At 46.4% G+C, this 22733-nt stretch overlaps 2 protein-coding genes across 6 annotated transcripts in view; one reads left to right on the plus strand and one right to left on the minus strand.

Moving 5' to 3' along the window:
- The window catches only part of ncor1 (nuclear receptor corepressor 1), a 118530-nt gene that overhangs the window by 77069 nt on the left and 18728 nt on the right, over positions 1-22733 (plus strand). For 4 of the 5 annotated variants that reach the window (XM_024011273.2, XM_070449395.1, XM_070449396.1 and 1 more), the window contains 18 exons: positions 3907-4037; positions 5138-5448; positions 9434-9517; positions 12512-12648; positions 13001-13091; positions 14878-15352; positions 15587-15833; positions 16427-16631; positions 17404-17565; positions 18632-18798; positions 19292-19409; positions 19683-19769; positions 20539-20597; positions 20873-21038; positions 21342-21461; positions 21540-21623; positions 21780-22036; positions 22187-22523. In XM_024011273.2, the coding sequence (XP_023867041.1) occupies positions 3907-4037; positions 5138-5448; positions 9434-9517; positions 12512-12648; positions 13001-13091; positions 14878-15352; positions 15587-15833; positions 16427-16631; positions 17404-17565; positions 18632-18798; positions 19292-19409; positions 19683-19769; positions 20539-20597; positions 20873-21038; positions 21342-21461; positions 21540-21623; positions 21780-22036; positions 22187-22523 (3238 nt within the window). The remainder of the gene's footprint in view (positions 1-3906; positions 4038-5137; positions 5449-9433; positions 9518-12511; positions 12649-13000; positions 13092-14877; positions 15353-15586; positions 15834-16426; positions 16632-17403; positions 17566-18631; positions 18799-19291; positions 19410-19682; positions 19770-20538; positions 20598-20872; positions 21039-21341; positions 21462-21539; positions 21624-21779; positions 22037-22186; positions 22524-22733) is intronic. The other variant, XM_024011277.2, reaches the window with a different exon arrangement.
- LOC139022684 (octapeptide-repeat protein T2-like) lies at positions 509-1467 on the minus strand. Its single transcript, XM_070433696.1, has 2 exons — positions 1161-1467; positions 509-741 (listed from the first exon to the last, which is right to left on the minus strand). The coding sequence occupies exons 1-2, from the start codon at positions 1465-1467 to the stop codon at positions 509-511; spliced, it is 540 nt and encodes a 179-aa protein (XP_070289797.1).

Consider the following 22733-nt stretch of genomic DNA (forward strand, 5'->3'; position numbering starts at 1 on the left):
TCTCTCTCTGACGCGGCTCTCTCTCTGACGCGGGCTCTCTCTCTGACGCGGCTCGCTCTCTGACGCGGGCTCGCTCTCTGACGCGGGCTCGCTCGCTGACTCGGGCTCGCTCGCTGACTCGGGCTCGTGCCGCTCGCTCGCTCTCTCTCTTGACTCGGGCTCGCTCTCTCGCTCGCTCTCTCTCTGACTCGGGCTCGCTCGCTCGCTCGCTCTCTCTCTGACTCGGGCTCGCTCGCTCGCTCTCTCTCTCGGGCTTCTCGCTCGCTCGGCTCGCTCTCTCTCTGCACTCGGGCTCTCTCTCTCTGACTCTCTCTCTGGGCTCGGGCCTCTCTTCGTCTTCTCTCTGACTCTCTTCGGGCTCGGGCTCTCTCTCTCTCTGACTCTCTCTCGGGCTCGGCTCTCTCTGACTCGGGCTCTCTCTCTTTCTCTGACTCTGGCTCGGAATCTCTCTGGCTCGGACTCTCTCGCTTTCGCTCTCGCTCTGTCTCGCTCTCTCTCTCTCTGACTCTCACTCTCTGACTCTCACTCCTCTGACTCGGACTCTCTGACTCGGACTCTCTCTGACTCGGACTCTCTGACTCGGACTCTCTGACTCGGACTCTCTGACTCGGGACTCTCTCTCGGGCTCTTTTCTCTCTGACTCTCTGGGCTCTCTCTCTCTGACTCTCTTGGCTCTCTCTCTCTCTCTGGACTCTGGCTCTTGACTCTGCTCTTCTCTGGCTCTCTTTATTCTCTCTGAATCTGGCTCGGACTCTCGTTTTCGCTCTCGTTCTGTCTCGCGCTCGTCGTCTCTCTCTTGACTCGCTCTCTCTGACCGCTCTCTCTGACTCGCTCTCTCTGACTCTCTCTCTCTGACGCTCTCTCTCTGACTGTGACTCTCTCTCTGACTGACTCTCTGACTCTCACTCTCTCTTTGACGCTCTCTCTCTGACTCTGGCTCAGACTCTCTCTCTCTGGCTCAGACTCTCTCTCTGACTCGGTCTCTGGCTCGGACTCTCTCGCTTTCGCTCTCGCTCTGTCTGTCCTCGCTCTCGCTCTGGTCTCCCGCTTCTCGCTCTGTCTCCCGCTCTCGCTCTGTCTCCCGCTCTCGCTCTTTCTCCCGCTCTCGCTCTGTTCTCTCCCGCTCTCGCTCTGTCTCCCGCTCTCGCTCTGTCTCCCGCTTCTCAGCTCTGTCTCCCGCTCTCGCTCTGTCTCCCGCTCTCGCTCTGTCTCCCGCTCTCGCTCTGTCTCCCGCTCTCGCTCTGTCTCCCGCTCGCTCTGACTCTCCCGCTCGCTCGCTTTGACTCTCCCGCTCGCTCGCTTTGACTCTCCCGCTCGCTCTGACTCTCTCTCTCTCCCGCTCGCTCTGACTCTCTCTCTCTCCCGCTCGCTCTGACTCTCTCTCTCTCCCGCTCGCTCTGACTCGCTGATACGCTCTGATTCATTCCCTCTGCTCACCATTGGGTTTTTGACCTTCGTTAGCCCCATCTGGTACCAGCATGGGATGTTTGGTTTGGCATAGCCAGACTTGTTCCAGCACAGCACTTTTGTGGATCAGGCAGAGGGGGAGGGTGTTGCTGGTATCCCTTGCCAGCAATGATGATAAAGAATGTTGCTCCATTCTCAATCACTCTGCTGGACTTGTCTGACCCAGATCTGCGTCTGACCCAGGAGTTCTGTTATCTAGTATCTACTGCTGTTAGTGAATGCATCAAAAAGGATTACCACTAAACTTGTATGCTTATGTGTTATGAACGTTCACTATGTTCACTACTTTTTCACTATGTGAAAAATATATATTTAGACACACCTACTCATTCAAGGGGTTTTCTTTATTTGTACTYTTTTCTACATTGTAGAATAATAGTGAAGACATCAAAACTATGAAATAACAGAAATGGAATCATGTAGTAGCCAAAAAAGTGTTAAACAAATCAAAATATGTTATTTGATTTTCTTCAAAGTAGCCACCCTTTGCCTTGATGACAGTTTTGCACAATCTACCAAATACTAATTGAGTGTATGTAAACTTCTGACCCACTGGGAATGTGATGAAAGAAATAAAAGCTGAAAGAAATAATTCGATCTACTATTATTCTGACATTTCACATTCTTAAAATAAAGATGTGATCCTAACTGACCWAAGACAGGGGATRTTTACTAGGATTAAKTGTCAGGAATTGTGAAACTGATTTTCAATGTATTTGGCTAAGGTGTATGTAAACTTCCGACTTCAACTGTGTTATAGATAGATGAAGTGGAGGAGACAGGTTAAAGAAGGATTTTTAAGCCTTGGGACATGGGCTCTGTATGTGCTCCATTCAGAGGGTGAATGGGCAAAACATGCCAGGCGTACCGCGCTGTCAAGAACTGCAACGCTGGCGGGTTTTTCACGCTCAACAGTTTCCAGTGGTCCACCACCGTTCCTGGTTTTCCCAGATTGGAGTCAACATGGGAATCACTGTGAATGCTTTAGACACCTTGAGAGTCATTGTCCCGACGAAATGAGGCTGTTCTGAGGGGAAAAAAAGGGGGGTGCAACTCACTATTGGGATGCTGTGCCTAATGTTTGGTATAGTATTTATAAATACAACATTTAAGATCCTTCTCATCAGTGCATCAGCAGTGTTGACTTTTGTAGCCAAAAGTTATATTAATTGGTGTCTGCAAAAGAAAAGCGTGGTTTGTACAGTATCTGCATTCATACTGTAGGCTAACGTGATTACTAGTTATCATGGGAAATCGTAATGACTAGAATGATTGAGTACATGAACTCGGCTTTCGCTTAGTCGGGTCGTGTTGGGGCGGTTATGGGTTCAGGACCAGGACACCCTCTCACTCACCCAATCTATTTCACTGTAATTCTCTTAATTTAGTCATGTGAGGCTTTTGATTTTCTACACAGGCTGACTGCAGGCGGAACAATGGCCTGTATTGTACTTATGATGTTTGTATGTGTATCATGATCCTGTGGACACCCTCTCCATGTGAAGATCATCAAAGGAGGTCATAGTCATAATCTTATCTACACTGGGTGCATGACCAGGCTGTTAAACTCTACTTTCCCTCTGTCTGGTTCCCTTTCTTCTCTTATCTGGTTAGCTAGCTTTGAGGAAATTGGACTGCCCTGATGCCGGGGGAATAACCCTATGGAAGTTAGACTTATCACATTATGTCATTGTACTGTTGTTCACTTAGTGGGGCAGTCCGTCTGCTCTCTTTTTAGTCTGAAGAATTAAGCAGCAGACCACTCCTGCGTCTTTCACAGTGAACTTTTAGCATCAGTGGTAGGCTAGGCAGTTGCTGCAACAGTAAATGTAGGTGAATGGACAGATGGACTTAACTGCTTTGTGATTTGTWGCTTCCCTTGGCTGGAGAGTGCATTAATAGGCCATGAAATGGTATATCATGTCTGAAATGAACCATAGGTCGCTCTAAGATTTATGTTGTAATTTTATAGGACAGTCAGTGTATTGCTTTGATATTTTGTTGACACTGTCAGTGCCTGTTATTTTTCCTTCTGAATCCTTCCTTTCCTACAGGGTATTATTCTAGCACACCACTATTGTGTTGTTGTTGCCTTAAAAGGGATGTGGGTCATGGCGTGCTGTTTTAGCTGTGTGCCTCATTAGCCCCACTAAATAGGAATTCAAACATGGGCAGAGTTTTTTTCAAAACTAGACGTGAATTAGCTATGGGCTGCCTTGAGGTTTTTTTGTAAACTTTCTGGCCCAGATTGAACTCCGGGGTGCTATACGTCATCATGATGACTTTGCATAGACTAGACTGTCTCTGTGACATCATGAGAGTTGAGCAGAGTTATCATATAGGGAGATTCTCTCGAGTTGGGAGGTATATATTTACCAATTGAAAATACATTTAGCTAAAATGTGTATATCCTTGTGCTCTTTTTTTTTCTTCTTATAGCAAATAACACGACCCTCACAAGAAGACAAGTCAGACGACAAAATCGAAGAGGAGAAATTGGAGAAGTCAGAGAAAAAAGAGGACGAGCAGAATAAGGAAGAGGAAGAGAAAGATGAAAAGGAGGACTCCAGGTAAATTTTGAATAGCTGTGTGTGTGCGTATACACTTGCTCATGGGTTTCCCACAGGTACTGCTGTTAGAGTTCTAGCTAGAGTCAAACTCGGGCCTGACCCCCCCTCTGACACTTTGAGGGAGAATCTGTACCTCCCAGTAAATTGTAGCTTTCAGTTGAGGCAAAATAAATTCATCATCCCTCTTAGATGTAATGTAAATCAGGCCAGAGCGAGACGGAGCTAGAGATGGAGAGACTGGGAGAGAGCGAGAGGGAGCGAACCACTGCCCTTCTCTGGCGTGATGGCCAGAGCATAACACCCACCGACGGACTGCTTTCAATGTTCCGCCTATCCTGCAGTTTGAAAAACCATAAAACAAAGGCAGAATGGTATTTGAAATGCTCCCTCAAGGCCTAAATGGAAATCAGACCTTGTCTACTGACTGCTCTTCTAGGAAGGAAGGAAGGTACTCCTCCCTCTGACCTGGCCTGTGTTTACTTCTTGCTTACGAACACTCTGGCCCTTTCTCAATTCGTCTTTCCTTGATTACTTGTGTCCTGCTCTCACTCGGACGTTCTCCTCCAATTAATTTTGAGATGGATAAAGGATGAAAGGAAAGGCGAATTGAGAAAGAGCTGACTCTGAGAGGGTAGGAGAGCGTGGCGGCCATCTTGGCCCCATAACACTAAGCCATTAGCCAGATGACTTCCTGCCTGTTTACCCAGCTGGATCCGTGGGCAGCAGTTAGTCATAACTCGTGTCCTAACCAACCACCAAATGAGAGGCAGCCTCGTTGCAAGTGCCTGTAAAACAAACCTGCTAATGAAAATGGACTTTTAAATCCAGTTGATGGGACTCTGCAAATGGCTTTTTCCTAAGCATTCATCTGTGCAAAACAATAGGCTTGTACAGTTTCTGAAAATGTCCATTTAATAGGAGTTGAGTAGAATATAAAACAAATGAATGTCAAAATGTGCCTAAAAATGTATAACAGTACTGTCATTCATTGTTTTAAACTGCAGAATCCCCTTGACCCACAGTTTTAATTATGTGTTATTGCTGCTATGCTACCAGCCATGCTATGGTGAGGTAAAACCTTTTGCCCCCATCTCATTCAGGGACATCGGCAAAGACAAAGACAAGTGTGACGGTGGGGAAGACGAGGACGGAAAGGAYCAGAGCACGCCGCGCGGCAGAAAGACCGCCAACAGCCAGGGCCGGCGCAAGGGAAGGATCACCACGCGCTCCATGGCCAACGAGGCTGCCTCTGTGGCGACCGAGGAGCCACTACCGCCGGCCTCCGCCCCTGAGCCTGCCCTGCCTACAGAGTCTCCTCAGCCCCCCAAAGCTGAGCCTATTACACAGAAGGCCGTTAGAGAGCCCACCAAAACTGCATCAGGTGGAGCTCCCATGGACCCTAACAGAGGAGGTAAGCACCTCAGCCATTCTACACTTTTTTTACCATCCCCTCTAATTATATATATTTTTTTACAAAGGTGCGTCTCAAACAGCTAACGGAGGAAGAAACTTTTACCCTTACTAGGGTGGTTTACTAGTTTTGTGGTTATGTGTTATTTGCGGCAATGGGACTGAGTAGATAATGATAATACAATTCTACGTGTGTCCACTCGAGGTATAGAACCTCGGCTATGGAGGTATGAACAAGTGTGTGTGTGTGTGTGTGGCGCTTGGCGTCTCCAACAGCTCAATCGCCAGCTACAAGTAGCTCGCAGGCCTCCTATGCGTAGCTCGCCAAACAATTCTGAAAGTATGACAGTGCAACTGTCATTAACAAATCTCACAAGTTACCAAGGGGGCCGAGGGGTCGGCAGGGGGGCGCACACGGTAGAATGCACAAGGTGTACATTTCTAAATTGGATAGTGCATCATCAGTTCTTCTTGTCATGTTAGTTGCATATGTTAGAGAGCTATTTATAACTTGTCAGAAATGTCCAGAACAACTAGCCCATGTCAGCTAAAGTTTTTCTTTCTTTTTTCCCCCGTTTGTTTTAGCCCATAGATATTGTCATTTTTTTGTCACTGAAATATCACATGAATACATATTAGACATGGTAAAACGTATAGAATTGGAAGAATTTGCTTTAAACATGCTAAATTCTCTCCACCAACAAGAGGTGTGTGAACAGTTCGTCATGAATAGTGCTTGTGCCCATAGAAATAGACATGGGGGGGGGGTGCGGGTGCGCAGGATGTTCCACAATGCTGGAAGACGGGCCTGAGTGAAAACGTTTGGGAACCCCTGTGCTAAATGACTAAAATGTAAATGTCATGCCACTGAGCTTCAAGAAAAACACCACCACCCTTTACACACACACCTGATAGGATATGCACTTGCTTGCCTGGCAAAAACTAGTGTCTGTTCAGATATACATTTTATTGTTTAGAACTACTAAGATGGTCTGGTTGAATAAGGAATCAGCTCTATTCATTACATTTCTATCTGCAATTTCATCTCGCTGAATACATACCAGGTTCAGGTTGTTGTTATTGTTGCTTTTGCTCCTCAACACAATGCCTCCGATCTCTCGCTTGTGTAACCCAGCCAGGGGGCTCAGTCTGAGTCGAGCSTATACCCTAGTCATCATCACCATGACAATAGTGTGGCGTCTAGGATGGACCCGTTGACATGGCTCCTCTCAGCTGTACCTCAGCCTAGTCCTTGTGCTGCTCTGAAAGCTTCTTATGATGTATGTGTGCTGAATGTCAGACAGTCTGTTTTAGCCTCCCACTCTGTATTTATAAATCTATATCTGCGTCTGAAATGGCACCCTTATTCTATACAGTGCACTACTATTGACCAGAGCCCTATGGGCCCTTATTCCCTATGTAGTGTTCTACTATTGACCAGAGCCCTATGGGCCCTTATTCCCTATGTAGTGTTCTACTATTGACCAGAGCCCTATGGGCCCTTATTCCCTATGTAGTGTTCTACTATTGACCAGAGCCCTATTGGCCGGATCAAAAGCAGACCATTATATAGGGAATGGGCGGCCATTTCGGTCTCGCCATATCTCTTCCAAGAGCAGAGCAAGATTAATGACCTGACCACCTCCCTGGATCTTAACAGGCATGATGGGGGAACGGGGGAATGCCGGTTGGATTAGGCGAACATGTGAGTTGAGTGTGCCATGGGACGGAAGTAGCGATTCAGCTATCATTCGTTGAGTAGATTTAACAGAGTATGTATGGCCCTAGACCGTTCGCTAGCAGCCGTCTAGGCATGGATCTCCTCGAGAGAGGAAAAAAGTCCTATAAATGTCGAGTTCATACTGCAGCAACAGTGCCTTCAGATAGTATTCACACCCCTTTTTCAAKATTTTGTTTTTACAAAGTGGAATTAAAATGGATTTAATTGTCATTTTTTTGTCAACAATCTAGACAAAATACTCGAATGTCAAAGTGGAAGAGAAATTCTAGCATTTGTAAAACATTTATGAAAAACATTTGATTAGATATCTATCAATCTCCTGAGCCAATACATGTTAGAATCACCTTTGGCAAAAATTACAGCTGTGAGTCTGTCTGGGTAAGTCTTTAAGCTCTTTCCACACCTGGATTGTGCAACATTTGCCCATTTATTATTTTCAATTGGTAGTTGACCATTGCTAGACAACCATTTTGCCATAGATTTTCTAGTAGATTGTAACTGTAACTTGGCCACTCAGGAACATTCAGTCTTCTTGGTTAGCAACTCCAGTGAAGATTTGGCCTTGTGTTTTAGGTTATTGTCCTGCTGAAAGGTGAATTCCGGTGTAAAGTGTCTGGTGCAAAGCAGACTGAACCAGGTTTTCCTCTAGGATTTTGCCCATGCTTACTTAGCACAATTCAGTTGTTTTGTTTTTTCCACAAAGACTCCCCAGTCCTTAACGATTACAAGCATGCCCATTACACGATGCAGCCGCCACTATGCTTGAACATTATGGAGAGTGGTACCCAGTAATGTGTTGTAACGTTTGGGGCAAATCCAAAACACTTTGTATTCAGGACTAAAAGGCCACATTTTTTTGCTGTATTACTTTAGTGCCTTATTGCAAACAGGATGCATGTTTAGGAATATTTGTTCTGTACAGGCTTCCTCCTTTTCACCCTGTCAATTAGGTTAGTATTGTGGAGTAACTACGATGTTGTTGATCCATCCTCAGTTTTCTCCTATCACAGCCATTAAACTCTGTAACTGTTTTAAAGTCACCGTTGGCCTCATGGTGATATCCCTGAGCGGTTTCCTTCCTCTCCGGCAACTGAGTTAGGAAGGACGCCTGTATCTTTGTAGCGACTGGGTGTATTGATACACCATCCAAAGTGTAATTAAAAATTTCACCTTTCTCAAAGGGATATTCATAGTCTGCTTTTGAATTTTTACCCGTCTATCAATAGATGCCCTTTGCGAGGAATTAGAAAACCTCCCTGGTCTTTGTGGTTGAATCTGTGTTTGAAATTCACTGCTCGACTGAGGGACCTTAAATAATTGTATGTGTGGGGTACAGAGATGAGGTAGTAAATCAGAAATCATGTTAAACACTTATTGCACACAGAGTGAGTCCACTTTTTTAGGCTTGCCATGACAAAGGGGATGAATACTTATTGACTCAAGACATCTCAGCTTTTCATTTTGTAATTAATTAGTAAAATTGTGTAAAAACATAATTCTACTTTGACATTATGGGGTATTGTATGTAGGCCAGTGACACAAAATCTTAATTTAATCCATTTTAAATACAAGCTGTAACGCAACAAACACAACAATGTGGAAAAAGTTTACGCAATCTCTATGGGTCGCATGGAGTAGTGGGCCAGGGTTCACTCTCCCTCTCAGCCCCAGCTTCCATCAGCCCATCCTCCCTTATTGAGTGTGTTGTTCTGTGAATTTGGCTGTGGGTGAAGGGGAGGTAGGGGTCAGTGTGGAGAGGCTGATACTGAGAGAGACGTGTGTTTGTGGTTAATAGATATGTGGCAGTGTAGCAGTGAGAGGAGTGGTTACTTAGTCAGTCTGTCTGTCTCTGTTGTCGGGATGTTCTCTCCGTCTGTCTGTTTGTCTTTGTCCAAGGCCGTTTCCCAAAGAGGTTGGATGGTGGGAGGTGTGTCTCTCTACTTCTCCGCTGTCTGGATCCAGATCAGCTGACACGGGGCCCTCCCCTTGTGAGGGAAAGAGGGAGGGACAGGAGGAGGGGATCGCTCTAGTTGTGAGGGAGATAGCGAAAGAGCAAGAGAACACGAGAAAGGGAGAGGGAACGAGAGAGAGTGTGAGGTGCAGGCCTCAGTAGCGAGCCTCTGAATGTAAACAGATTATTTGATTAGCAGGAGTGAGAAGGAGACTGCTGAGAAGCGGACCGAGCTACACTGCACTATCTCTGTGGGCTAATATGGAGCTTTCTGTTCTCTCTCTGTGACTTTAGCACTAGGAACTGCTGCCGCTGCGAACATTGAAACCGGTGAGACTTCTCGCTGGACCGAGGAGGAGATGGAGGTTGCCAAAAAAGGTAGCGTTTCGTTTTTATTTCTTATTACTGTTTTTCTCCTTCCTTCGCGCTCTTTCACTCTCAACCCTCTCTCTTCTCTCTTCTTTGAGCTCTCGTGCTCTCTCTCGCTCTCTCGTGCTCTCTCTCTCTCTCTCTCTCTTCTCTCTCTCTCTCTCTCTCTTCTCTCTCTCTCTCTCTCTCTCTCTCTCTCTCTCTATCTCTCTCTCTTCTCTCTCTTCCGTCCTCTCGTCTCTCTCGTCGCTCTATCATCATCATTTGCTCCCATACAAGCTCTCTCTCTCAGACACTCCCCTGGCTGGTGGAGACTTTAAGGGGGAAGCAGGACGGAGTGGTTTGAGCAAAGATATTTTTTCTGGTATCTAACTGCAGTGGCTCTGCTCTGTGACAGAGCGTGACAGTTTGGGCTTCCTCTAAAGATCATATTATTCACAAAACCACAGTCAGGCTTCTGGATCAGGACTTATTTTGAAGTTGCTCTACATTGAAGCCTTTTTTATCTAAATCAACTCCTTTTGAGATTTGAGTGTTTCATTTCATGCAGTTACTGAATGTGGACGCACCACAGCGTTTCTGCTTTTGCTAGTTGCGTCACACACTCGTCCATGCGTGATTGACCCATAAGCCCAACCCCCATCGGGCCATAGCTACCTTCCAGCCAGGCCAGTACTCTAGCTTTGTCAGTGTAGTCTGTGGTGGAGAGAAAGACTTAAGTCTTCCGCATGCTTCGATTCGGCTGGCGCTTAGCCGAATGAGTATGCTCACATACTCCCTTAACCTCCTATAGTCGATTTCCGTGGCCCCAAAGACATCTAATGAGCATTAAAAAAATGTTAAACATAAAAATCCGTCAATTGTAAGCTAGAGAGATCTTTTTTTTGTTGCATCGGATGCATCTCAATCCACTGCATCTGTCGACGTCGCACTTCCGCATCTGCGGATGAAAGGTGGCAGAGCTAGAGCAGTGTTTGTCAGACCATGAGACATCCCAAAAATTGGTCTTCTCACTAAATCGTCTGTAGCGTCCGAACGGTTTGACCTACAAATATGGATGGATGTGAGACTCATGATTGTGTTCTCCATTTTGCTCTATGACCCCCACAAGCGCCTTCTGAAGCCAGTACAGCTAATCTGCCAACTTCTGTCTGTAGTGTCCAAACAGTTTGGGCCACAGTAATATGACACCCCTGTGGAAAGGTGAAAGGACGCCCACAAGCCTCTTATGAAGGTCCCCTGGTACCAGTTTTAAAAAATGAATGTAGGAATAATAATGTGGATGGTTTAGTGCCAAAAATGAGGGGTTAAATACATGTATAAAAAAWATATATTTTAAAAACAATTCCATATGCTAGCTTAGGTTAAAAGACCTTCGCTTGAAAAACTTGAAAAAAGCGGCAATAGTACCCTTCTTCAGACACTGTGGCCAATATACACTTCCTCAACATAGTCAGAATTAATCTAGGATAACTCAAGAAATATGTCATTAATTTTGTTGTTTTTTGCCAAGGAGCTGTTAGTCGAGCAATTTTACATCCAACTAAGATGTTTGGGGAAGTATTTCTCAAGTTTTTMTTTTTTTTMTTGTTTTTTCTCATGAAAACGATTAGTCTCTCGTTCAATGACAATCACTTCATTGAAGAATCCGTACTGTTGACTAATCACCGAAGGGTTGTAGACATTGGCTACCAAACTTAGGCTTGCCTTGAGAAAAGATTTTGTGTGCATAAACAGCCGGAAAAGCCCTTGCCAAAGACAAAAAGGAACAAAAACGTCTCAAAATGTTGCCATACTATATGCACAAACTGTTCCGGATGGGAAGCATGGGACCGAGGGGGAGCTCTTAAAAGCTGACATATATTTGTTAGGAGCACTTTCATTAATTGGGCTGCCTGACGGAGACATGGTGTACATGACGTCTTTAGATTCTGGCACGGTGTTCTGCTTCATTTTTTTTCTCTTTCATTTTCAGCTTTGTATATGTTGAGTTTACTGCTGGACGGGTCAGAGACGGGCCTTCCCCCTCTTATTCMTAACTTTTTTTCTTAGATGTTTTTTCCGCTCCATCTCCATGTAAGCTGTTACAGGGTTTGGACATGTGAGGAGGGGGTTGGCTGATTTGGTCTTGAGGCCACATGATGAGTACTAGGGATCAATCCAACTGCAACAAGTCATATTTGTGAACAAAACAACTTAAGTTTTTTGAAAGCCTTTTGAGGAAAGACACTTTCTACGATAACTACTGTAAAACTAAGTAAGGGATGTGAACAGGTGTGTTTTAGGGTGGATGGATGATGCCAGTGTTGCATACATGTAGTATAGGTGTATTATACAGTATATTTTCTCAATGGGCTAGTGTAGTTTGTTTATTCCTGAGGGGACTGTGAGGAACTATTACTAAATATCATACCAGATCATGAGACTGTTTTACAGTCACAGAGCCTGAAGTACTCCTCACCCGATACTTCGACACGGAAGTCTCTATACAAGTGACTCCAAACGTTTCAATAAATGTTCTGTCAAGAGTGTCCTCTGTCTCCTCATTCATTTAGATGGTATTGTAATTTGCCTTTGTCCTCTACTGGGCTCCAGTCTGAGGTGATTTGTCAAAGTGCCCGTGTCCTTTAGCTCAACGGTGCAGTGGAGAAAGAGGGAGGGAGGAGAGACACCCGAATGTCAAAGGTAATCCGCTGTCGGTCTTCCAGTCCAATGCACCTCTCTGAAAGCGCAGTCTGTCTTAAACAGTTTATTAAGACTTCATCAAAGCTGATTGTTTGATTAGATTAGTGCTGGTCAAGGTGGGGCAGAATTCCAGGCCATGGCAGCAAGGATCATTGGGGTGACTGTACAACTGGGCGTGTGAACAAGAGATCAGTAGTTAAGGGTTTTACCAGGTGAGGCGGTGTCACTCAGTAGTAGGTTAATGTTCAATGATTAGGCTAAATCTGGGTCAGTTTTAGGTTCAGATCCCAAGCCAGTCTCTCTTCTATCCTCTGCCAGGCCTTGTGGAGCATGGGCGTAACTGGCCAGCCATTGCCAAGATGGTGGGCACCAAGAGCGAGGCTCAGTGCAAGAACTTCTACTTCAACTACAAGAGACGGCACAACCTGGACAACCTGCTCCAGCAACACAAGCAGGTACAGCAATACTCAACACAATTAAATATCAGGGTTGTTTTAAAACTATTTGCAATGGCAAGCAAAAATAAGCATATCTTGTCGTCAGGACAAGTCCAGGGAGTCCCTCCCCTTTTCTGTACATTTTCTTCAGTTTAGTGCCAAATGAATACACCCGTGTTCAGGTACAATATGAAGTGGTTTGGTTTCTGTAATCTCTATATCAGAACATGTATGTCTGTCACCATCTTTAATCTATAAATGTATGTCTGTCACTATCTTTAATCTATAAATGTTTAATGAATTTTCTGTATTACAAAACGAACGGTGAAGTGGATGTACTCTGTTGTATAACGTTTGTGTGTTTCTTCAGGACATCCGGCGGGCACGGGGTGATCGGGACCCGTCTCAGAGTGAGAGCATGGCCTCAGCTGACGACGATGAAAACCCAGAGGATAGTGACGGTCAGTCAGAGAGATGACACACACATTGACACACACACACACACCAGAATAACATACACAACAGAGTCACTCACACCATCCCTCTGTTTATCCAAACTCACAAACACGTGAATCCTCACATTCAGACAGATACACTGTCTGCACAGCAAAAATATACACACAATCATAGCTAAGAATTAGTTTTGATTGGTTTTGATTTACATTTGATCTGAGAGAATGTTCAATCCAGTAGTGAATGAGAGAAAGAGCAAGGGAAAAAGAGACGGAGTTAGAGAAGCGTCTCTCTATGGAAGAGTGTAGAGATCTGTAAGAGTGAGTCCACTTCAGGAAGAGCCTCTTGAACTTTGTCTTGTGAGAATTACGTTTTAAATTAATGGCAAAGGAGCCCCAGTATTTTCTCGCTACCTACTGTCTGAAGTTTTAATGAGAGAGAAAAAGGGATCAAAAGGAGGAGGGAGAAACGCGAGACATAAAAGATGTGAACTAATTCTGACTGCTGGGCCTGGGTTATGTAACTGTTCCTTGGCTTTAAAGAGTCAAGAAAGTGTGCTGCATGGAGCGCTGAGTGTTGCGCCACTCTTTTGATCTGCAGGGCCTCCCCGTCTCTTTCTCTCCTTTGCTCTCTTATGCTTTCTCTTTACCCCTCTCCCACTCTCTCTCTTCCTATCCCCTCTCCCCGCACTCCATCTCTCCACAACTCTCTGCTCTCTTTCCATCACCCTTTCTCTCTCTTTCCCTCTCCTCTGCCTCTCTTCACTTCCTCTCTCTCTCTCTCTGCACTCCAATCTCTCTRTCACTCTCTCCACTTCTAAAAGTCCTAAAATGCCCTTGTATCGGCTGCCGTAACAGGGCAGAAAGAGCCTGTTTTGAATATTCACATTTCTTGCCCTACCAATTATGGTGATAGTTTAATGAGTGTGAGTCCAGATTAACTGTGGGACCTTTCTATTTTGTCCTGGCTGTAAATGTGCTCATGACTTCCATTGTTTAGGAGAACCTTCTCTCCCCGGGTTTATCACAGACCTATCACTCACTGACTGTAGCTCTTGGCCATCTCTCTCTCACCCCCTCTTTCTGCTCCCTTCTTTCCCTCACCCTCTCCCTCTTTCTCTCTTTTGGAGTGGAGCCCATCTCCCTCCAGGCTTTGTCTGTGATAAAGCGAAGTGGTTTAATTGAGCTTAGCCCCTCACCTGACAGGGAGGTAGGAGAGGCTTTCCCTACCCTTGCAGTCTCTCTCTCTCTCTCTCTCTCTCTCTCTCTCTCTCTCTCTCTCTCTCTGCCCCTCCGGAGGACGACCAACTATGCAACATGCTCCAAGGCAGGTGGTGTAGTGCTGCGGTGGGCAGGTGGTGGAGGTTGAGGAAGGGTTGCTTGTTGGCTGGTTGGTTGGTGTGTGTGTGGGGGTGTTGCTATCTGTTATGTTTAGTCGTGTCACTGAGTCACTGGATGTCATAATGCTTGGGTCATGTCAGTTTGAGAGATTGCCTTATCTTTTTCCAGTCTACCAGATAGTTGTAAAGTTCTGTCTATGCTACAGGAGGTCACTATATTATGTGTTGTTGTTTCTGAAGCTCTCATTGTCTCCCAAGGAAACCTAAACTGTCCTCAAGGCCTTGGTTAGTTGGTGTAACTGCCTGCAGATTGGAGAGGGTCACTTGGTTGGGCATAGCCAGGAATGCTGGGGGAAGGGGACTGACGCTTTGTCTTTTGTCACCTGACACCCGTGTCAGAGATTTATCATGGCATTGACACGTTTTTTTTTACATTAAATGTTTTATTCATACAGGTGGAGAGAACAGCTCAGACACAGAGAGCGCCCCGTCCCCGTCCCAGGCGGACCCCTCCAAGGCCGGAGGAGAGTCCCAGAGGGGAGACATTGCTGGAGGGTCAGAGAGTCAGCGGTCTGATCAGGACCAGGCCAGCGATAGAAAGGGCCAGGATCCGTCCTACGGGGAGCTGAGGGTCAAGCTGGAGAAGAGCCCGGAGGGAGAGGCCAGAGACCCTGACTCTCAGGAGGATCAGGACAGGGAGAGGGCCCGGGCGGCCTACGAGGGCCAGGTACACCCCAAGTGTGAGCCCCAGGAGGTGGACATGAAGCCCGGGGGTACTGAGGTACAGGTGAAGGTGGAGCCTGACTCGGCTAAGGAGAAGGGGGACAATGGGGAGAGAGAGGAGCAGAGAGAGGGGCACCACTCAGACAATGACTCCAGCGCCACCTGCAGTGCAGATGAGGATGTGGACGCTGAGCCCGAGAGACAGAGGTGGGTCAGGGTGGTCATCATGGGGATTAAAGACTCTTGTTTCAGACTTTAAAAACAAAGCTATTTGGATGAATTATTAAGGTTGTAAATGGTTGATATTATTAGTGGTAATTGAATCGCTTCATACAGGACTCCTTTATCCTAACTCCTGTAATCATTACCTCAACTCTTTCTGATCAGTGTGTCACACCATCCTTCTCTTCTCCTGTTTCCCCCTCTCTCCTGTGTCCTCAGGATTTTCTCTAGTATGGACAAGCCTTCGCTGCTCAGCCCTCCCGGCTCAGTGCTGATGTCCACGGCCAAGCAGGCCCACCTCAACATGCAGCAGCTCCAGCAGCGCGCCGCTGCCATCCCGCCCATGGTCAGTCACTATAGCAACCCACACTTTTCTATGATCAGATATGCCCATTCGGAGAGGCAGGCATACGGAGGCAGGCAACAGGGTGAAAGCATGTCTTGTTTAGACCAACCTACCCGTCAAGTGAGTCCATCATCCCCCGCACTTTTCCAACCAACCTGTAAATCAATCAATTCAATTCATGGATTCTTCTTTTTCCATTGAAATGTTAAATCAATCAGTTGATCAATGTGTTTGCAGGGATCTAAATCAATGAAATTGTGCCCATCTGTTGTCTACCGGTTGTCCAATCATGCTAATGTGCTGACACTGTCAAATAAWTTTCTGATGTAATTTTCTTTCCCTCTAATTGCTTCTTCTATGGTGCTTCTGTCTCTCCATTTCTTATGGGATGAAGTCAGACAAACTGGATCGCCTGTTTAAGCACTGGGGCAGAGATATGCGTGCAAACACAAAAGCAATCCAATCTAACAACTGTTTGTCATTTTTTACATTTCATTCATCTAATAATGTACTTTACCCTTTCTCCGGGGATGGTTTAAAGGCAGGTGTTAGTACTATTTTTCTCATTCTGAAGTCCAATCAACATCTACTTCTAGATTGTAGATAGAAGGACTTCAGGGTTAGAGGACAATGCATCAGCTGCTCACTTGTACAGAGCTTGTCCCCCTCCAGTTTTCCTCACAGGGGCGTCTCTCCTCACCCTCCTCCTGTAGGTGGGTCCTTTCAGCACTGGCGGGATACCCATGGGAGCCCCCCTCAGTGGCTTTGCCATGTTCCAGCACCAGATCAAGGCAGTGCACGAGTCGGCCCACGCGGAGGATAAACAGAGACAGGACCAGGCCGACCCCGAGCACAGCAGACAACCTCCCAACTGCCCACGCTTCACTACCCACAGCCCCACTGTACTGGACAGGGAGGGTAAGAGAGAGGACACACACACATACATACTGGTATCCCCCCTCCAAGCCCCTACCTACCTGAGCCTCTCAACCAACAGCAGCCTATTTATAGCCTATGCATTTTTCAGTCCCATTCGCTTTCATTCAGCGTCAAAAAAGGAAAGAGGAGAGCGAGCCGGTTCAGACTGCTGAACCAGAACAAGAACAAGATGTTAGCTGACCCCCTTTTACTCGTAATGCGAACATGAAAGCTAAAAGCTCTGATAGGGAAAGCTTGTTTTTCCTGAAATGCCTCTGGGAGAAGAGAGGGATTCTGTGGTCGACTTTTAAAAGGAGCATGACTTGAGCGTGTCAGAGCAGGACAGTTAGTTCCCCCAGGCAGACAAAGACAAGTGGGTCCTATTTTTAATGGTAGAAGAGTCATTCAGCCACAAAGGACACATTGGCTTACCCTGTTTCGGAGTCTGAATGGTATATTTTGTGTGAAGGGGGGAACTGCGTGATTAAAGCTTTTATCACCTTTTTTAAGAGTTAAAAAGATTTTTGGGTAGTCCGGCAAAGCGATATTTGAAATCGCAGTTCGTGTTAGAGCAGTAAGGCAGGCTGATGGGCTTTTATTTGTGTGTGAAAACTGTGAATCTATGCCAAGACCCTATTATTTTGTTGATTGAAATGTATAATAAAATCGTCTCGGGTTGTGTTTCATCTTCTGATTGTTCATCTATTTGTGTGCGGCATTTATCTTGCGGCAGTGTTTTCATTCATATGTCTCTGTTCTGTGTTGTGTTCAGGTAAGCCCTTCCCCTACATGCCTTATGATATGAAGATGGCTCTGGAGCAGGAGGCCCAGTCTGGTCGGCCAGGATCTCCCTACAGGCTCTCTCCCAGGGACATGAGCAAGGCCTCTCCTCAGCCCAACGACCCCAACGCCTCCCGCTACAGCGTGCCTCCAGGTAACCGCCCTCTGCTCTGTCCTCCCCCATGTGGCCTCAGCTCTACCGTTTAGCTAGCCTGCTCCCATACTGTTTGTGCTGTAGCCAACTCTTTTTCCATTGGCTAAAGCTCTTACAGTACAGTTGGCCTTATTTTTTCCACCCCCACTTCTCTTTCCCGATTCTCTGTGAGTAGATTAAGCTGTACTGTAACTGGCCTTAAAATACTATCTGTCCCTATCATGAATGAATGTTAATATTACTTACACACACACACACAGAGCCTGGCTGCAGTAAGGCTTTATCAGTATTCCATCATGGACTAGCTTGTTTCCTTATCTCTGTGTGAGCTGCCAGGATGCTGACGTCTGTGCCTGCTGTAGATACTCTCCCGGACAAATTTAAATGTTTGATTTTGTAAAGTGCAGGGGCACTGAGGGCGGGCAGACTGTRGGGAGGAAGGGAGCGGGGGTTGCTTCCTCAAGGCAGGTCACTCCCGGTCACCGTGACTCACTAACAGGGTAGAACTCAGACGAGCCAGATATCACTCCCTGAGGCTGTTCCCACAGATGTACAGACAGACAGGAGGCAGGGAGGTTACATCAGGTTTAGGTCGGCTTCAGCCTTTTAACTCTAGCTACCAGACTCACTGTGCTGTGTTTACTTCACTGTTTACTTCAGTCTGGGAAATCTGCCTCAATGTTATCACCATGCACTCATAGATGGACGATAGGCTGCTGGTGGAGCCTGTTAGTAAGAGTAGTGAATGATACACTGGCTGAGAATGAGAAACAATTTAGCCTGAATTTAGTTGCAGTAATGTACAGTGACTGATCTGTGGAAACGGCAGGAAATGGTACAATCATTTTTCTATGAGAATATCCATAATAGGCATAAATAGAMTTTTTGGGGGGTTGCAAAAATGTTCAATGCTTTAACTTTTCAGTGCCTCTGMATTTTCTTTTCCTGACACACTTTTTTGTGTGTTTTCTTTTCCCTTCTTCACCGTATCCTAGACAAGGCTCATGCTAAATAATCATATGATCAATGATGTCACTCCCTAACTTGTATTGTTTTTCTCTCCTAGTGCTCCAGCCAGCTCCCAACCAGGTGGTCCAGAGTCTGCCTGATGGAGTCCGTGTGACGTTCTCCAGACACAGCCGACCCGCCAACATTCCATCTCCTCCTCCACTCATTCCAACCTCCAAACCCACAGACAAGCCTTCCTTTATCCAGGGCGGCTCCATCTCCCAGGTAAGACCCATATCCCTCAGGTGAGGGTTCAGATCCAGCCAGCCCCCTGGTTAGGCCCACACAGGTGGGCASCCAGAGCAGGTGTGGCTGAAGTGTTTTGTATGTTCTATTTGGTGAAATAATAAAACATTTTATTTTCTCTCTTTCTCAATCAGTCATACTCTAACAGTATTTGTTGTGTGATAATTATTTAATAAGAAACCTATAAGGCTATTTGCCTTTGTAGCAGACAGTACTCTGTATTTAGTAATGTTTACTAGCAAATATGCCAAAGAGCAAACTTTGGTACACATCCGTTGGCTCCACCTTTATTTGTGTACATTACACTTTCCCTGTATTTCTCTGCTGTATAATTCCGAGAAAGTTTTAAGGTTTTCAGAAATCTTGGTTGATGGACTCCCAGAATCAGGAGAGAACAAGCAGGGAGGGAATCCTCCAACTGGAATTTTGCAACCCTGACCTGATTCTGACCTGTCTGTTCTTGCCATTTCAGGGAACGCCTGGTACGTACCTGCCATCCCATGCTGTCTACGGTGGCCCAGAGGTTGCAAAGAGCTCAGTGGGCTCCATATCCCTGGGCCTGCCCAGGCAGCAGGACCCCACCAAACCTGGTAAGACAAGCCAGTCTGGATGACACACGCACCCCCGATCCACATTCCGTTGTCCAAACTAGCATACTACTTTCAATACATTTATTCATACTAAGTGGTATGCAAGTGTGGATACTGTCTATCATCATCTAATGTCCTCTCTCTGCTATTAGATTGGCATGAGAGAGAGACAAGCATATTGTCAACGTTTGAGCACATTCAGACCTGATGTCACAGTCCCAATGTCCCACTTCACTTGCCTTCCCTTTTCGTTCGCTCCCTCCCTCTCCCCAGTGTCCTACATTAAGCAGGAGGAGTGTTCTCCGCGTGGCCAGTCGGAGGGCCTCCTCTCCCAGATGCAGTATGAGGGGGTAGTCAGAGGTGTGTGTCTATTTGTCCATCTCACAAAAGTGTCTGTCTGTCATCCTGCCTGTCCTTGCCTCCCAAGTGTTTCTCCTTTCACACTCTCACCAAAACAGTGCTGATACCCACAGTGAATACCCAGAAACCACACCTGTGTTCAAATCATATTTTAAATCTTTCAAATACTCAATGTTTGCCTGCCTAGAATYCCAGATGGGTAGGGTTTGCATTTCTGAGACTAGACTTGAAATACTATTTGAACCCAGGTTTGCAAGATTGATAGAAAATAGCTTTACCGCAGGCGATCGAGAAGAGTAAAGTGGAGGAGTCTGGCCTCCACCCTCCTTCCCTCCCTCCTGCCCTCTGTTTGCACAGACCTGACAGAATGTGGCACGCTGGTGAGGGAGGAAGATGGAGAGAGACCTCACGAGCCCCAGTTCAAAAAGCACCTCCTTTCACTAGAAGTCCTCCTCACACCTTCTACCACAACTATCCTCTGGGGTGACATTGGGGTGTGGAAACCTCTGTTTCCCTCTTTCAGGCTGCAGCCCATTGCTCTACTATTCTCCCCACCAAGATTTAAAAGCAATGTATTAGTGCAGCCAGAGTGTACCATCTTACACCAATTACTTTAAATCCTTGAGATTAAGTCAACGAGTGCAAACTTCCGGGAGAATGAGGGATAATCGGAATTAGGCTTCAATGATTCTGACCAGGAATATAATGCCTGTACAGGCCCTCATCTATATCCACACATTCCAACCTCTGTCTGTTGTCTTCCTTCAAGGAGGCCCAATGGATGGGGGTATCAGCAGAGGCAACCCAGCCAGAGGATCAATCACACAGGTATTACAGTTACAATAACATTGCTAAGCCATTATGTGTATCCAAGCACCACACTGTCTATGGACATCTAATATCACAGTTTTTCTTATGATGATGTATGCTGTGAATTAGTCTAATATTTTTGGAGCAGATTTTATTTGAAATGAAAAGTGCTATGTAAGTTAAAATAAACATTATGAAAAAGTTGAGTTGTTCCTGGTTTCTGAACTTAATTGGACCCATTTCTCTCTGTCCATCTTTACTTTTCTCTCTCTACCTCTCTTCTGTGTGACCAGGGCACGCCAGCCCTGTCTGGGTCCAGCATTGCGGCTGACCTGCTGAAGGGRACCATCACCAAGCTGACCACGGAGGACCTGAGCAGCCCAGAGAAGGCCCGGGAACAGCTGGCCAAGGGACACGTKATCTACGAGGGCAAGAGTGGACACATCCTATCCTACGATGGTAATACGAAGCTGTGTTAGTGGTCACTCCACGACTTTTTTTCAGTGTAGTGTGTTACTTATGGGACTTCAGATTTATACTACAGTATAGTAGTTTCTGGAAATGTGCTGCATTGCATTGTGTATGATCCTATTACTTATCCTGGGCATTAGTTTACCCAGGGAGTTAGTCAATTGGGACAATGAAAATGGTACCCGTGTGCATCTGAAGTCAGGCATTCATCAGCATTTATTGGTAGCAAGAATTAGGTCTGTATATCTAAATCTGCCTAAATGAACATATATTGTGTTCCTGTCTCCGTAGCRATTAAGAACCCAAGAGAGGCCACGTGTAGCCCCAGGTCAGGCCATGAGCTCAAACGCTCCCACGATATGATGGAGGCTGCCAGAGGCCACTCCGGGAGAGAAGGAGCCCCCTTCGAGGGTAAGGCGTGTGTGTGCGCACGTACGTACGTAAGAGAGTGAGTTTTGTCTTCTGACTGACTTTGTGTGTGTGTGTCAGGGTTGATAATCCGAGCCCTGCCCAGAGAAAGTCCCCATGGGGAGTCTAAGGAGAGGCCCATGATGACTGGATCCATCATGCAAGGTAATTAAGTTATATGGTGACATCATTGCAGCTCCTATGTAAATAATTAAATTGAAAACCACAAATTAAACTCAGTAAATATGATTTTGACTTTTTATGTAACTCACGTTAAGCCAAGTTTTAAAATGTATTTGTATTTTTCTCTTTCCACTCCAGGTACACCCAGAACCTCTGCAGAGGCCTATGAGGAGAGCATGAAGTACGGCAAGCAGATAAAGAGGGAGAGCCCACCCATCCGCTCATTTGAGGGGGGGATAGGTAAGGGTAAGCCCTACGAGGGGGTGAACACCATTAAGGAGATGGGTCGCTCCATCCATGAGATCCCCCGTCAAGAGCAACCTGGACAGGACCCCCGCAAGACCCCCGACATGGCTGCCAACAGCCGAGCCAGCATGGAGGGCTCCATATCCCAGGTAAGTGTGTTTGTGTTCTGCAGCTGTGTGCATGAGGGAAAGAGCATGTTTGTGTGTAGGCGTGCGTGCGTGTGTGCGCTAGTGATTGAGTGAGTGCTGTCTGTTCATTGTCACCAACAGACAATCCAATCCCTCCTCTCCCTCTACCAGGGCCATCCTCTGAGCCAGTCGGCCATCAAGCACAACGTCAAGTCCCTGATCACCAGTCCCAGTAGGCTGCCCCACGGCCCCACCATGCCCCAGCTGGAGGCCATGGAGCGGGCCAAGTATGAGGAGAGCAAGGCGGCGGCGGAGCAGCAGCAGCGGGCGCGCCACACCTCTGTGGTCAACTCGGCCACCTCCGTGCTGCGCTCCACCCACCAGGAGCAAGGCAAGTCCCAGCTCAGCCCTGGCATGTACCAAGACGCAGATGCCCGCAGGACCCCGGTCAACTACAGCACCAGCTCCATGTCCAGAGGCTCGCCCATGCTGGGCCGAGGACAGGAGGGTACGTCTTGTCTGGCCTTCCCTCTCGAAGTATTCACTTTCAATTCATAGATCTTCTGTCAGATGTATTTTCACGAGGTCATTTCATTGTACAGCAATCACTTCACAAGCAATGATGTGTGGCTTTAGATCTTATCAGTACAATTTGAAAACATTGCAAGCGTTTTTGTTAATCCTTATGTTTACTTTATTGATTTTTGTTTTGATGAAA

The sequence above is a fragment of the Salvelinus sp. IW2-2015 genome, linkage group LG20, assembly GCF_002910315.2.
Source record: "Salvelinus sp. IW2-2015 linkage group LG20, ASM291031v2, whole genome shotgun sequence".
Taxonomy (NCBI): Eukaryota; Metazoa; Chordata; class Actinopteri; order Salmoniformes; family Salmonidae; genus Salvelinus; species Salvelinus sp. IW2-2015.

Excerpts from the sequence above, each read along its gene's own strand:
- LOC139022684 (XM_070433696.1), bottom strand. The coding sequence starts at position 1,467 with ATGGGGCTAACGAAGGTCAAAAACCCAATGGTGAGCAGAGGGAATGAA. Across the intron at positions 742-1,160 it reads GCGGGAGACAGAGCTGAGAA|ATTCAGAGAGAATAAAGAGA; the intron begins GCGGGAGACAGA and ends AGTCCGAGCCAG.